General features: G+C 38.4%; 1 protein-coding gene across 2 annotated transcripts in view; it reads right to left on the bottom strand.

Moving 5' to 3' along the window:
• ARHGAP15 (Rho GTPase activating protein 15) overlaps nt 1-17,054 on the bottom strand; it is a 600,902-nt gene that overhangs the window by 50,187 nt on the left and 533,661 nt on the right. For both annotated transcript variants that reach the window (XM_035008115.1, XM_035008116.1), the window contains one exon: nt 10,608-10,713. In XM_035008115.1, coding sequence (XP_034864006.1) covers nt 10,608-10,713 — 106 coding nt within the window. The remainder of the gene's footprint in view (nt 1-10,607; nt 10,714-17,054) is intronic.

Consider the following 17,054-nt stretch of genomic DNA (forward strand, 5'->3'; position numbering starts at 1 on the left):
TATGGGCAGTGGGGAGGAAAAAAATAGGTCCGGTAAGAAATGAAAATGAGGAAACTCATTCTCAGAATTAAAGGTGAACTGAAAGGAATTGGCAGCTGTCTGGACATGCCAGCCAGAGAGGCCACGGTCTCTGATACACGTGACAGACCGAGAGACAACTGCAAAGCTCCCCAAACAACTCGCCTGTAGGGCTTGCCAGGAAGCCAGATGCTGCTTCTGGAAGAATATCTTCCATGGTTGGGCATCTGGGTTCAGCGCTTTCCATTTAAAGAGGAGAAAGAAGGTGGTAAAAGGCAGAACCATCGTTGCCTTTTAAAAAACGTGCTTTCTCTAAGGGTGCGTAGACACACACACGCACGCACACACACACACGCAGCATTAATGAACGTGGATTTGGAACTTGTTTCTAAAAAGAACCCCAGGAATCAAAGTTTCCCTGGTGCTTTTTGGGTGCAAAGCAATGTGTTACAGGGAGACAGAGAGAGAGGGAGAGAGGGAGAGAGGGAAGGAGAGAGAGAACAGACAGCCAGAAAACCCCTTATATAAATATGTCAACTTACAAATTAGTTAGGTAATTTTATTTAAAGAGCTGGGATTATAGCTGGTGTTCAATTAAAAAAAGGGAATTCAAGGGATAGGTCTGTGCCTCTATCATAGTTGGCTGGTCTTTCTCACTCTTTGTTTTACCATTCCTTCTTCCCTGGAAACACAATCGAGTATTGGTATTGGCAAGAAAGCAGAGTGTGGTCTAGTGGACTGGAAATCAGGTGACTTGAGGTCTGGTTGATTTTTTTTTTCCCCCTTCCACTTTGAAGTTTGCTGTGTTTCTGCTCCATTAAACAGGAGAATCAAATTTTTTATATACTTAAGAGCAGAGGGCAAATTCTTGTAATCAAGATCATTGTTGTTCGTTTGCTTCACCTAATGCTCAATAATTCCAGGTGGTAGGAAGTCAAGATTAGATCTGGAAGCAGCGATGGTCAGGGTGGTTTCATAGGAGACAGGAGTGATAAAGATTCTTTAGTTTTGTAGTGGGAGCCATGACAGGAGATGTGAAATGAAGTTTTTCTATTCCAAGATCTGTTACAAATCCCAGACAATTAAGAAATCAGAAGCACTGACAACTCACCTTGGACGCCAGTGAATTTACCTCACAGGCTCCAACACTGGTGGGCACTCACACATTCCCTAACCAAGGCTCCCTCAGCAGGGGAAGCCTCTTTGACCACTCATTCATTGTACTCAGGGTCTCTTAACATGCAATCTTAATATTAATATTGTTTCTCTTGCAATTACAGCTGCTTTTCTCTTCATCATGATGAAAAGATAAATATCAGGTGAGGAGAGAGAAACTTGACAGGAACAGCTTACTAACCAATACTCTCAATATGGAATATTCCCTGGTTCTAGTCTGAACTATATCAAGGTGCCAACTGGAACCATTACTGGCTATTAGATTATTATCTTCTTATTCCGTGAAGTCATGTTCAACAAAAATGACTGAGGATCTATAATGTTTGGGACACTGTACTAAGCTCTGGGGATATAGCAGGAATCAAAGTGACACAAATTCCTACCCTCCTAGAACCTATGATCTAATGGCAGAGGGCACCCATTCAGTTCTTTATAATTTCCATCTTTATCAGTATTTTTCAGGACCTCATTATGCTATAGAATAACATTTTTTTCCTGCTCGGTTATTATATTTATTCCTGTGATTTCTCAAGAAGCAAACGATGAAGGATAGAACAGTAGCTGCTCATTACCAGAAATTCTGCCTGATGTCCCGTTACCACGACAATTTACTAGCCCCCCTGTGTAGAAGTAATAATCTCAGTCAAAAAACATAAGACCTCTGCTCTTGCCAAATTTTCTATCACCATGTGTGCCATTCTCAGACTCTCACCCCAGCGTCTTCCTCTTTCAATGTTAGACAACCCCAGGAATCTGTCCTCAGCTCTCTTCTGGCTTCACACTGTCCCTTGGGGTTATTCATGACCTTACCCCATTCCACCTTTAAATTGATGACTCCCAAATTCATACCTAGATCCCAATTACCTTTCCTGCATTCCCAACAGATATTGCTTATCTTCAAATGGAATTCGCTAGTGAACTATCAAGAATCCCACATCACATCCCCAAACTTTCAACTTCTTTCATACCTCTAATTTTATGCTTTTCCTCTATGTGAGTTGAGGGTATCACCACTCAAGCTAGTCCATAACTTGGGACTCCTCTTCTTCCTAACCTCTTGCATACCTTTGGTGTGCATGTCCTATTGAATCTACCTCCTCTGTGCCTCTTGCAGCCATCCCACGTCCTTGTTCCTCCCATCACCTCCTTAGTTTGGGATCTCTAGCTTGTACCCTCACGACTGGTTTCACTATCTCTAGTGTTGCCCTCCTACAGGCTATCCTTCACCCTTCCAAAGACTGTGATCTTTATAAATAGAAATCCCATCATCTTATCTCCCTGCTTCTGACCCTTCCATGATTTACCTAATGTCTAAAGAATGAATTTCAAATTCCTCAACAAAGCCTGTGAAAGGTCTTTCATGAGTTAGCTCTAGCTCACTACATTCTAGGCTTACGTTCTCCTACTTCTTTTATACTTGCGAATCCTCCAATCATGCCAGAGGATTCGCTCTTTCTTCACCACACCATAGTTCTCCTCCTCCACACGTCTTTGTACCTGGTCTCTGCTTGTGCTGTCTGCCAAAACAACAACTTTAAAGATAGCCTGTTCCGTCTCCTCTGGGAGGCATTCTTTGGTTTCTCTAGGCTAAATTCCAGCTCCTGGTTGGGGCTCTCACAGCGTCTTGCAACTTTGCACCGTATTTATTGCAATTGTTTACTAATTTATCTATGCCAGGAGACCATAGGAGAAGTGAGGGTAGGAGTCCTCCTTATGCCTCTAGCATTGAGTTGAGGGGCCATCAAACTTTTTCTGTAAAGGGTCAGATAGTAAATATTTTTGGCCTTGTGCAACTTGTCACAACTATTTAACTCTTGCCATTGTAGCATGAAAACAGCCATTGGCAATACATAAACATATGGGTGTGTGTGTGTTTCAATAAAACTTTATTAACAAAAACAGGCAGCAAGCTGTATGTAGCTCAAGGGTAGGCCATACTTGGCCAACCTATGATCCAGTCCAGTGCCTGGAATATAGTGGGAATGTATTTAAGACTTCCTAAAGGAATAGACAGGATTTCACAGCTGACAAACATTTTCCTAAGTGTGAATTTATTTGACCTATTTCACACATGATCGAAAGGGAGGGTTTAAAGACATTAAAAGCTTTTCTTAATGTTATAGTTTCTAAGGGCTGAGGTTGGGACTTGAGCCTATGTCTTCTGATTCCAGATCCCTGGTTCCTTCCATTAGGTAAAAGGCCAAGTTTCATAGTGGAGAAGGATGGGACAACTTAAAAAATTTACCTCTTATGAGGGAAATACCCGCATGGGGTGGACTACCACTAACCACAGAGAACCCAGTGACAAATGAGCAGTAGTCATTTTAAGTTTTGTTTTGTTTCCTATTATTCAGTGGCTAATGTTACCATTCAAATGTTAAATTAAAAGATCTAAAGTAATAATTTCCCTGCTGTCTTAAAAACCTTATCTCCCAAAGCCTTCCTCCAAAACAAGGATCCACCACTGGAAGGATCATTGAACCTTAGTCCCCAGCTCACAAACCTTATAAATCCTGTGCCAAGATGTCTCCTAAGTAGATGACATTTTAATGATTACTACAGGGAGTTGGGAACTATTGCTTCATCCTCACGATCAGAGTAATTAATTTTCTTAACTACCAGGCCAAATTCTGCCACAGGAGTCCAGTTGAGAAATTTCAGGCCCATAGGAAGTACATTAGCTCTTCAAAGTGATTAGGGTGCCATTTCAAATACACAAGCAAAGGAGCTATTAGGCTTCTGGCTTATTTCAAACGACTTGCAGCCCTTGTCCCTCAGGAAAAAAAAAAAAAAAGGAAAAGAAAAAAGAGAAAAAAGAAAATAACAATTTGTACAGGTTCCTCATTTTCCAGTAAAAATACCCATGGCCTGCAAGTCATTGGCTATCAGGTATTATGGTTGGGTGAGCGACCAAAGTGTACAGAAAAAGGGTGGAGTGCCAGAAGACAGCACAGAAAAACATAGCCTGCTCCAAAGCACACCAGAGCTGAGCACTCGGAAGCCTGATGGGAGGCAGAGAGCTTCACCAGCCATTGGTCTTGAAGACCAGAGAGAGGGGCAAGAGCTCATGGGCTATCAAGTTCATTCTTTGGTCATGTGTCATTCCCCACCCCACCCCACCCCAAATATCAGAAATGCTCACCATGCCATTTTATAGTCAAGGTGGATGAATTATTTCCTCACCATTGTTTCCTCATACAATTTCTAGGTCATCATCATTTGAGTTGCCTCTGACATGTTCTTGTAGAATATTTTATTTAACACCCATGAAGACCACAGAGAAGCTTTAAATATCAGTTTACTCTCACAAATAGCCATAGCTCAACAGTTTAGCCTTTCAACAAGGCATTCAACTGGCATGCTTCCATGAGATTTGTCTATTCAGCCATATCATTCCTTCACCTTGGAATTCTATGAACAGCTGGGCGATTTTCTTAGAGTCAATGCAACAGGGAAAATTTTTTAGCTTTCTTTTCAACCTATTTTACAAAGTGCAAGTCTCCTATAAGAATATTTATTTGCATCTAAAGTCTGCAGCAAATATATTCTTCCAAAGCTATTTTTGAAAATCAGTGAATGACAATTAGTCATCTCTAACAGCCACCCATTTCTAAGACATTTTGACTTTCTCTGAACAATGTATACCCTACATGGGAATGGAATGTTCTTTCATGTCCTGCCCCACTCAAAAATGTGAGATTGTTTTGGCTTCCAAAACTCAAGCCACAAAGTTAATCTGGCTAATGAGTTCAATTTAGCTTGGCGGGAATACTTTTTGTATTTATTTCTAAATTTGCTGTACGTTTCAAGTATGATTTTTATCCTGGAAATAAAAATGTGGGGAAAGACTGCAGCCACAGCTAGAACACCTTACTCAGAGTGATAACAATAGGAATGCCAGAACTTCCAAAGATCAGTGCTACATATCAGGTAGACACGTAGTTGATAGGATTCTAATAGTGTTTACACAGGCTGTTTGAGGCACAGGATAAGGCCCTACCGGCTTCAACGTGTCTCACTTACCAGGCTCCCACGAAGCCAGTGTGCTTGTGCTGTCTGGCAGGAAATTCTCACTGTGAGAATCTTTTTTTTTTTTAAGATTTTATTTATTTGACAGAGAGGCACAGCGAGAGAGGGAACACAAGCAGGGAGAGTGGGGAAGGGAGAAGCAGGCTCCTTGCCAAGCAGGGAGCCCGATGCGGAGCCCGATCCCAGGACTCTGGGATCACGACCCGAGTCGAAGGCAGACCCTTAACCGACTGAGCCACCCAGGCACCCTCACTGCGAGAATCTTATGCTAAGTAAGACTACAAGGCAAGAGATCTGTCCTTAGGAAACTGCTGTAACAGGGGAGGCTCTGGACAAGAAGCAGAGAAGACCTGTGCCCTTTCTCCAGCCTCCTCACACCGGGCCTAAGACTTAAGGTAGGGTAGCTGATCTTAGCAAGCTATCACTTCGAAGGTAAAAATACTCTGATCTGTGAACATGGGACAAGATGCAAATCAGGCAGATGGAGAGTTAAGGACAGGTAGAGTTGGTCTGGGCATTTCACAAGGGATTTGGCATGGTGTGGGATGTCATATGGTTGGTCAAACAGGTGAAATCAGCTTCCCTGGGACTAGGGGAAACTGGCTGAGTCAGGCCAGTGTAGGGACTCAGGTTTTGGAAAAAGATTCTGTGGTGAGATAAAACGTTTTCTGGAAGCCAGGAAATTTGGCAACCCAGCTTTTAAAATTCTCCCTACATTTATTTTATTAAAAAATTATCTTCTTTTTCTCTCCCTATAAAAATGATACATGCTGATGTATAATGTTTATCTAGAACATAATAAGTGATAGGTACTGTGTGAGACTCTTTAAAAACACTATTCATTTACTCCTCACCAGAGAAATAGGTTCTATTATGATCTCCATTTTGCAGATGAGAAAATGAAAGCTTAGAGGTTATTTGTTCAAAGTCACACCTTCCATAAGTGGCAGAGCCAAGACTTACATTCAGATCTGCCTAACTCCAAAGCCTGCTCACTTTACCTAGTTTTCTTAACCTCAATATTGCCTTCTATACCATTATTAGGACAGAAAAAGCAACACATGGGGAAAAAAACTCTCATAACTTAATGACTATAAGAAAGAAATATTAACATCTCAACAAAAATTTTTAGTCTTTTCTAGATGCACAAATTTCCCACATACTTATACTCTTTTTGAGTACATAAGATATTGTATCCCTGACTTCAATTTATCTCCAAATTAAGAAGAAAAACAATTATCCATGAACTACATTTCACTAAGCTGATATGATGTGTCATGTTCTATATAACCTTCCCCTATCACTGGACACTTAGGTTGTTTCCAAGTTTTTACCAGTGCAAATACAACTGTCATAAGTAATTTTGTCTGCGTAAACTGCCTCCCTCATTACTTAAGATGACTGGCTCAAAAGACATGAAGATTTGGAAGGTTTTTATTCTTGAAATATATTACATATATGGCTTTCCTACCATGCTGGTTGGTACATCCTACCTGGCAGCATATAAAGGGCTTGATTCAATATACATCTGACAAAATGGGATTCATCCTATTTAATTAGTTTTCAATAACCTCATCTTCCTTTTTCTCTATATTTGCAAAATAGAGAAAAAGGGTGCACCCTTCTACACAATATCTCCTTTTGCTTTATTATTATTATTGTTGTTGTTGTTGTTGTTGTTGTCAGAGGGACTATTTTCACAATCACCTAGCATTGAAACCTGAGACTTAACTGCATGGCTGATGGGATATGGGGATAAAGAAATGAGAGAAATAAAAATTGTGTAGAATTTTCCTCTGAAAATTCTCAAGATTTAGGCCATGTCTTTCCATTTGATGTTCATCACTCTAATCCAACCACAACTCCCATGTGGTCTCCTGGGTTCTTTTCTCCTTCTATCTTATTCACCCTACACTCGGTTGTTGGACTACTTTCATAAACACTGAGCACATTATACAAGTGTCCCATAAATAAAGTTTCAATGGTTCTCTATTGCTTATGTAACTTCTTTGCCTGGCTTTTAATCTCCAACTACAGCCCATCAGCAACTAAACCTTATCTTTCTAGATCTTCCTTCTTCATTAACTTCATCTTCACTTTGCCTCCCTGACTTTCCAAAGAAGCAGGCTAAAGGAAAATGCACTTGACACATATTTTGTAGAGATAGAACTTGCCATTTATGTGATGATTCAGAAGGTACTACAGGACCTTACAGTACTTATCACTGTAATGTCAATTTGTGAAAATGGCTATTAATAAAGGTTTCTGGTTGATGGCATTTTGAGATGATAGCTTATTCTGAATTTCTGGTCTCATTTTAGCACAGCAGAAGCATAGAACTTGACCTTGAATTTGATCAAGAGTGAGGACACTGGACTCTGAGACTATTCAGCAGGTTCAGCCATTGTGTAATCTTATGCTTAATGTAATCACAACCCTTTAAAACTTCTGGCTTTGGAAGACAGGACTGGCATCCACCCTATAGTCTAATTGTACTGTATTAAGCTTCCTCAGTTGGTAGTTGGTAGAAAGCTCTGCTTTCAAGGGAATGTTTAATCCAGTGCTGCGCAAAAAATGGAGTTCTCTTCTCTTGGCTACAGAGTACATAGGTCAAGTGGAATTTTTGGCACTTCATTACATTCCCTGACCCTCACTAAACAAACTTCAAAATATATATATTTGCAACAATTTGAAGTAAACACTACACACAAGTGTTGATGGTAGATTTTCTGAAGAACTACCAAATGCATCAGGACTAAGGAAAACATTCTAATGATTCTTTCAAACACGAATATTTTTAAATTCCTATTAAATAATCTTCTTATTTAGTCTTCTCAGGCTTTCACGACATACCACGATTGGCTGTTTATTAAAACTTAGCAAAAAATGATTAACAAGATATAATCATGCACACACTTATGCATAATGTTTTATTTATGCATTTATAAACTGGGGTTTATAAATCAGTGCAGGGCAGAATATGGTCACACCACTCAAGAAAGGTTGGTGACTAGCAAATAACACTTTTCTCTTCATTTATAATGAAAAATCTTATAATGTGAATGCTGTGAAGGTGATATAATAATGGGATGGTGTGGCATAAAGGTGGAGGATTCTCATCCTTCCAAGGTTTTTAATTGGATGGATTTTCATCTGTGTGTTTTATTTTTTTCAAAGGAGGCTTTAGCTGACTCTAAGTTTCTTCATTTTATAGCTGTTCGTTCAGTTGGGGGAAAAAAAGGAATGATTGAGACCAAGTAACGGATATTTCTCAAGATCTCCAAGACTAGGTATTGCATAGCATTAAAGAGTATAGTTTTCCATTTGTTTCATGACTTTGTCCAGTTAAAGTTACTGGCATGAGCACTCCAGTATTTACTTGTAACTTGAAACCCCTTTCATGATATGTCTGGATCCTAAGGGAAAAGAATTTACATTTGAGGAATGCTTACCTTGTGCCAGGCATTTTATATGCATCATCTCATTTAATTCTCATGACCACAAGGTATGATTGATATTATTTAATCCAATTTTATGTTCTTGAGATCATAAGAAGAGTAAAGTATAGAATAAGGATTTGACTCTAGAGCTCTCTATTTCCTTAAAGCCCATCCAAGATCCTCTCACTAAGCCACACTGGGTTTCCCCTTATGGCCAGTATGTGGAGGTGATAAGAAGGGATATTCTAGCAATAAAGGATGGTCTGAACTTTGGCACAGGTTCTCCTCTGGGGTAAAATAAGAAAGAAACTAATATGATGGATTAGATTAAATCATGTTCCCTAATGCAGTGACTGATTAAGCCAATTATGGACTACCCATACTATGGAAGACTATGTCATTATTAGTGAGAATCACATAAGTCTGTCTAATGAAATGGAAGACTGTCCATGAGTTGCAAAATATTGCAGAACAATATGTTCAGTATGATAAACTTTAACATAATAACAGTCATATACACATATGTTTATATGTGTATACACATATACACAAAAATGTTTGTTACTTCTGTTCAGAAGGCTAAGCGTAATCAGTAGGCAAATTTCACTTTTTAATCTACATGCACCGCTGATGCTTAAGTTTTTTGTGTGCAGTTACGTGTCTTAAATTCACAGTTAAAAATCATGTAATGGATTAGTTCAATAATCTGTAGGAATGACTCAACCCAAGGAATGGGTGATTAAGGAGATTCAATCTCACAAAAACAAAACTGTCCGATCTATGTGACACTCTATCAGGATTCAACATTACTATAGGTATATGGTGAAAGCTAAAACCTCATCACTTGTATTGCACTCTGACTTATCTGAAGAAGGTGTTAACAGAGAGCAAATGAGTAACAGTCATTTCAAACCTAACACGTCCAAAATGGAACTTTCCAGTCTGCTCTTCCTATTCAACCCATCTGTGTCGTACTACCATTTCTTCACTTGCCTAAGCCCAAACCCTAAGGGGCACACTTGAATTCTCCTTTCTTTTTCCAACTGCATTCTGACCAGCAGCACATCCAACCTGACCCATCACCAATCTATCTCTTTAAGGACTCCACATAAGCTATCATTACCACTCATCTGGACCACTATGGTTGCCACCTTACAGGTAGGTCTCCCTGCTTCCATTTTGCAATCCATTCTCCACATGGCAGCCAGAGTGATCTTTTATACTCCTTCAATTTAGCACTCTTTATGGTTTGTAATTGTACTTAGAATACAATCCAAAGCTCTCGGGGAGGCCCACAAGAACCTATTCGATCTGACAGCAGTCAGTCTAACGGCTATGACCTTAACTCCAAACCCCACCACCCCTAGTTCGTTAAGTTTAGCCATCCTGGCCTGCTTTCTGTTTTTCAAGTACATCAAGTTCTGTGGACCTCTGGGCCTTTACACTTGTTTTTTTTCTACCTTCATTCTCTTCTCTTAGCTTTTTACATGGATAACACCTTATCAATCTGAATCAACATTTTACAGACGAGCAAAGTGAATTTCAGACAGTGTAAGTAACTTATTTGTGGTCCTAGCACTTTGTACATGATGAAGCTATGTTTTGCACTCATGTCTGAATTATTTCATGCTCTTCCCTTATACTAGATAATGAAATAAAGATGGTCTATCCTAGGGCTCTGGGTCAGGTTATGACAACGAACCAGCAAATATCTATTTGTTGAAAAGACCAGAAAAAAATAACTTATTTTAGAAGTTCCTTTTGTAGGTTCTCCTTCCTACCTCTAGTATATTCTCCAGCTTCTGTAGGAACACTAAGATTGGCTAAGGGGAAAATTTGAGATAGATACATTTGGAAAATCTTGTCTTAGAGATTTGAAATTAAATACTTGCTTATGTAAGAAATGAGAATATGATGACACAATGAGAAACCCTTACAACTTACTTAGTTAGATGTCCAAACAGGGTTTTCATGGTGTCACGATTTGGTGGAGGGAGTTTTTGCACAAGAGACTTTATAGTTTCAATTCTTGTGTTGTAGTCTTGCTTTTCTGGAAAAAAATAAATAAAAGTTAGAAAAGAAGGAGATTTCATAATTGCATGAGGGAATTTTCTTAGGAGAATTTTGGACAAAGACTTAGTAACTTAAAGTCCTAATCAACAGCCAAAGAGAATAAGCATATTCAACATCATTATCATGAAGTTTCTTTATTTGGACTCTGATGTAAATTATAGTAATATGAAACAGCAACAGTGTGGCTTTGACATCATCTTGTTAAGATCAGGTCTGAATCAGTTTTATAAATGCTTTACTCTTTTATAAGATGTGGTAACGTGAAGAATGACTTTCCAAAGATGTCCATACCCTAATCTCTGAAACCTGTGAATAGGGACTTTGCCGATGTGATTCAATTAGGAAGTCTGAGATGGGGTGATTATTCTGGATTATCTGAGTGGGGCCAGTATAATCACAAAGGTGGTTAAGAGAAAAGCAGGAGTATCAGAGTTAGAGAGAAAAGATGACTGTGGCGATGGAAACAGGAGGATAAATGGCTATGTGATGAAGGGCCATGGGTTAAGAAGTGAAGACAGCCTCTAATAACTGGAAGAGGCAAGGAAAGAGAGACCCCAGAAGGAGCACAGGGCTACCAACACCTCGATTTCTGCCAGTGAAGATGATTTCAGACTTCTGACCTCCAGGAATGTAAGATAAAAAATTCATGTTGTCTGAAGCCAATGAGTTTATGATAATTTGTTATAGTAGCAAAAGTAATGGACAGATGAAGACACACAGTGTGATTCAATTACCAATATTCTATTGTTCACTTGATTTTGTGGAAGTGGAAGTGACCTTTTTTATTACTTCATGCTATCTTTTCTCCCTAACACATTTTGTTTTTGCTATAAAATAAAAAAGTGCAAAAAATAAAAATTGAAAAAGTAATACCTAGTCATATACATTTAAAAAAAATAAGAAGTTGTTTAAAACTACATACCACATAGATTGCTTTCCCTCATTTCATTTCTTTTGTCCTTTATGGGCATGGATGGCATAATAAGAATTGATTTACTTAGCACCTAGAGAATTCTTCTCACCATAATTTTAACCAGAACTTAGAACAGTAATTATTTATTGAACTTAAACACTTCATACACATTGACTTAGGTACCTTTCCTTTCTATAGTCTATCTCTGACCTCTAGCACAGAGCTCGTGGTGATCTTTAAGAGGTCACTGTTGGAAAAGACAATGTATGTGGGTAATATGTAAGGTACACACCCACCCAATATTCATTCTCTTCTTCCTTAGCAAGACAATGCGTTGTTGAGGGGGTGACAATGTACTTGGCTAAAAGAGGTCATTTCCCAGCCTCCTTGGGGGGCGGAGGGACCATGTGACCACGTCTGGCCAATGAGCCTTTGGTCAAAGTGATAGATGGAACTTCTGGTGAGGCCAGGTGCAGGGAGCTAATTTAGCTTTTTAGCCTTTTCACCTTTCTGTTCTCCAGAATGTAGATGGAATGGTGTGCCATCCGTCTGGATGTGGAGTGAATGCACAGCTGAAAGGAGCTTCTCTGAATCTGTGGGGCAGTCTGACCAGTCCTGTACTCTCTGTCTCTGAGTTTCTTTACCATAAGAAAATCAGCCAGAGTGTACCGAAGCCTTTGAAGATGAGTCTCTGATACTAAAGCCTGATTCCTAATGCAATTGGCTCCCAAAAGCCCAATTCATTATCACCTGTTATTAGGTATATAAACTTTACATAATGGGGCAAGAAAAAGTTAGTTCAGAAACCGGCAGTTTTTAAATACACTGTTGCAGAAGGAACTTTTAATAAGGAATTATAGGAAAATATCCTGCAAAAGATGGTATTTCGCTAAAGTGGAGTGGGGGGGGCAATCTTCCTAGTAGAACTCTGCCTTGGAAACTTTTCTTCTTCCTCCCAAAACCACAAAGGCCTATAAATAATGCCTCCCACAGTTAGAGCTTTCAAAATTGCAGTTATTCTTAGAAGAGTTCCAACATAATATGGATTGGACAACTGTAAATGAAAGAGACAAAGGGGGTGGAGAAAGAGAGAGAGAGAAATTAAAAAAAAAAAAAGAAAGAGAAAGAAAAAGGAAAGCCAGTTGCAATATCATAGCAATGCAATATCATAGCCAACAGCAGATAAAATCTTTCTGTCAAAAGGGCAGAAAGCCCCTTTGTAGCTTAATGATGGTAAGACAGTGTGATACTTCATAGGACCAGTTGGATACTATGGGATATAACAAACTCAGAAAAGTAAGTAAAACAACTCAATAAAGTGAAATTGGCATAGGATGTCCAGTGCAAAGCTCCTAGGGATACTCGGATACTTTGTATCTAGTCATCTGAAGCTAATACAACACACCACTTATTATATATAAGTTTATAGATATATATACATATATATCTATGCAAATCCATATACAAATACATATTCACACGTTTATGTATTCACAAGGTGGATACATTCTGCATAGTTTGGCCTGATGCTAGTACTATAATTTACCTGAGGAGCTGGCAAACCCCTTGGTTCAAGCAATCAAGATGATGTTGGGAAAGGAGAGGAAACCTTTCTAATTTCACTGAAACCTCTCGCCATAGTAATGGTCAGATCAATGTCAGAGCTTCCAAAAAAGGGATCAGTTGACACTGGGGATTACAGAGGTAGTAGCCATAAATTAAGTTTGAGAAACGGTAAGTGGAGAGTGGTCTAAATGGCTACATCCAGCAAACCTCAGTTTTAGAGAACATATGACTCTGGTTTAAGAAATGTTGGAGGTTGCTTAACTGGAAATATTTGAATTCACAAGGTCACTGCCATGGTGCTTGAGCAGGAATTAAAACTTTAATAAGTCCTGTTTAACCATTAGGTAAAAGAACTATGAACTTCTCTAGACGGAGTCCCTTTGCTCTCTTCTGCGTTGCGTTGCACTTAGGACATTCTAATTATACAACATTCTGCATGGTATTTCTATGGTTGAATGCCTGACAAATTCTCCCATTTAGCTGGGAGTTTTCCTATAAAGCTAGACAGCTTTTATCCTGGCATATAGCGGGTTAAGTGAATGAAGAAAGAATTAGAGAACAAATGAAAGACATGAACATGGATTGGAATACACAGACCTTGGTTTGAATTCTGTAACAGCTTTTTATTAGCTGTGTGGTCTTGGACAAGATTCTCAGTTTCTTTGAATAATATCTCAAAGGCCAGTTTTATGGATTAAACAAGATAGTATGTAATGTACCTAGCACAATGACCAGTAAAAAGTAAGTACTCTATAAATATTCACCCCCTTCTCACCCTCACCTTTTTTGAGGCCCATGCTGGGTCTGGTTCACCTTTTATTTTCAGCAATGAGCATTCTGTCTGGTTGCAGTGACCATTCCAAATGTCGTTGCCAAAACTGGAACTGAGCTGGTGCCCATGGGTGACAATCCAGTTGTTATGGTAGCCTGATATTTCACAATACACTAAATACTCTGTGATCACCAGAGACTGATGATGTGATTGGTAAGCAGTTCAGTTACATTTAAGAATCCTTATAAAAGTATATGGTGGTTCCCATATCTGCTTATGAGGAATATCCTACATGAAGCCTCTTTTATAAGAATATTTTTTCCTCTCTTTCTCTAGTTTCACACATACTTGAGAAATTGCACAGTTGAATAGTGGTACATACAAGTTTGTGACTAAGTTATATTTCAGTACCAAAGGGGGAACTGAACAATGGTTCAGAGCTGAAAGATTATTAAGGAAGAGAAATTTACTTTCCTTACAACGTAATCAGAAAAAAATCTTGTTCTGAATAATCCTGAAAAGGTTATATAGGAGAGCAGTGGTTGCCCATTCAAATCAATACCACACCCCTTCTTCCATAGCCTGTAAAATCAGAAAATAACACAAACACTTCTAAGTGGAGGAACATCTAAAAATACAATTGGATACATTAAAATCTAAATGACACCTTTTCAGATCTGGTTTATTGATGTGTCATATAAGGAATTGGAATCCACATACATAATACAGGACTGGTTAATGAGCTAAGATTCATATACAGCTTACTAAAGATGTGTCAACTGTCTTCAATTGATTCAGTGAGCATCTGAAAGACAGCATTTTCTATTAATATTTCTCAGTCAGCATATGGTTTCTCATTATTGTGAAGTATTGAGAGTTTTAAGACACTGAGATATCTCTGACTTTCTTACATTATGACCTAAGGGAGGGGGAGAACTTTTTCTACATGGAGAAGTAGAGAATATCTTAGGTAAATTGTGAGACTTACACAAAATCTTTCCAGTAATAAGAAACTGCACAATTCTTCTCCCTTTCTCTTACTTCTGCTTCTAACCTCATTCCTTTATGACCTATTTTTGTATCTACCCTATGATTTTCAATACCTTTGTTTTAGTTCACTACCCATATCCCAATCTCCTTACCAGTCTCTAAGCTGTGCAGCTCTAACTGCATACAGAATCTTTCCGTAGTGCTTCGTTTTGGCCACTATTGGGTGGCAAAGAACGTCTATGTAAAAATACACATAATGGACATGTATATTATTTAAATAGTAAATGATCATCCTAATGCCTATGCCACACCTACTTGGCCCCATATTCTCAAACTACACCAAACTGTGTGTAAATGAGCTTCTTCAAAAACAACTCCAGGCTACTTAGGGAAGCAACAGCTCTTATATGATGTGAAATAGCCTTTAATGTTATGATAAGGATATGGCTTTATAGTTTTGCCTTGATTCATGGTTTTGAGGACACATTTTTTAAAAATACAGTTTACGATAGTTACATTTACATTTGTCTGCATGAAATGTTGCTACTAAAACAAGGACATTTACAACCAAATGCCTTTTCTGCAAAGAGATAAGATAAAGTTATATAACGATGGAAAGAGTTCTGTGAAGTGCAGTGCACTCTGGACCTGGTGACCCCCGGACACTTTTCTGGCTTTATCACCCATGCATTTATTATTCTTAACTTATTTATAGCCACATGTTAAGTCATCTTCCAAAATTAATTCTTCTTTGTTATGTAGGTTCACCCAGAGGAAGAGAAGACCAAATTCTTGCAACAGCCAATATATTGGTAGTACTATTCATTCTATTTATCTGTAATTCTTAAAGGACAACTGCACCCCTTTGTTTTAAAAAGGTCAGCAATATCACAGCTGTTCTGCTTCTGAACGTTATTCTGGGATGTATAATGCATCCTGTATGAAAAAATGGTAGTCACTTATACTTTAGGGCCATATTTGGAAGAAAGCAATTGAGTTTCTATTCGATTTATACTTTTTTGTATCATGACCATTTCAGAATTTAGGTAGAGACTGCCCTGGCTTATAGGAGGAATGAATATCTTCAGATAACACTTTATTTGTTATTGTACCCTACAACTGAATACGAGTCTTTGAGGATATGCCTTTAATTGTAAAACTTGAGTTAGATGTTGAGGAATCATCCAAGTCATGACAATTACCTGATACGTTTCTTTAAATAACTTACATTTACTTTAGGGAGAAACAACTGGGGGCAAATTCAGGATTCATAAATAAGTGCAAATAGACATATACTTCAAACTCATGTTATAAAATAAGAGAAGTCATATATCATGAAGGAGTCTGAAAGAACTAGGTGAGAATTCTTATTCTGCTATATGATTTGGGCAACATATGATATGTTGCTTGAACTCTTGATGCTTCCCATGCCTTAAAAACCCCGAAAGCTCATACCTCATAAGACTGTAGAATTAAACATTTCAGAGCACATCAATGCACAGATAGTGAGTGTTCATTAAATGTAAGTCCTCTTGCCATTAAAATCTTTCTTTTGAATCATCCTCTCTATCAACCCTGGCACATGATTACTCATAGTTCAAGGCTGTTTCCAAAATCATATGAAGCCATAAATTTTAATCTTCAGTACCCTTCCCTATAAACAGGAACAGCCCACAATCTGTGATAGCTTTGTAAATACATAGAGTACAGTCCATTATCAAAGAGTGTTTGGTCATAATTCCTAAGTAGGTATAGTGTATCATAAATAGAAGTGTCCCTGTATCATAAACTAGGAATAACCATGGCCTTCAGGTTAACCTGTGGTTGGCAATTCATAATTTTTCAAGATTCCACCCTACCACATTCCTCATTCCCCTCTAAATCAGAAAAGCCTTATTTTACATTTAATTAAAAGAAAGGCTATTCTCAATGCCTGCAGATTCCTGGTAAATTTGACTTTAGGTGTTGATAATCTACGTCAAAACAGTTCAAAATGAGAACAGAGGTATGTAGCTTTCACGGCAGGAAAGATAGGGTAGGAACTGAATCTACTTGACTCAGATAAGACCTCTTTCTT

This window comes from Mirounga leonina, unplaced genomic scaffold, assembly GCF_011800145.1.
Source record: "Mirounga leonina isolate KUSES-001 unplaced genomic scaffold, KU_Mleo_1.0 Mir_151, whole genome shotgun sequence".
Taxonomy (NCBI): Eukaryota; Metazoa; Chordata; class Mammalia; order Carnivora; family Phocidae; genus Mirounga; species Mirounga leonina.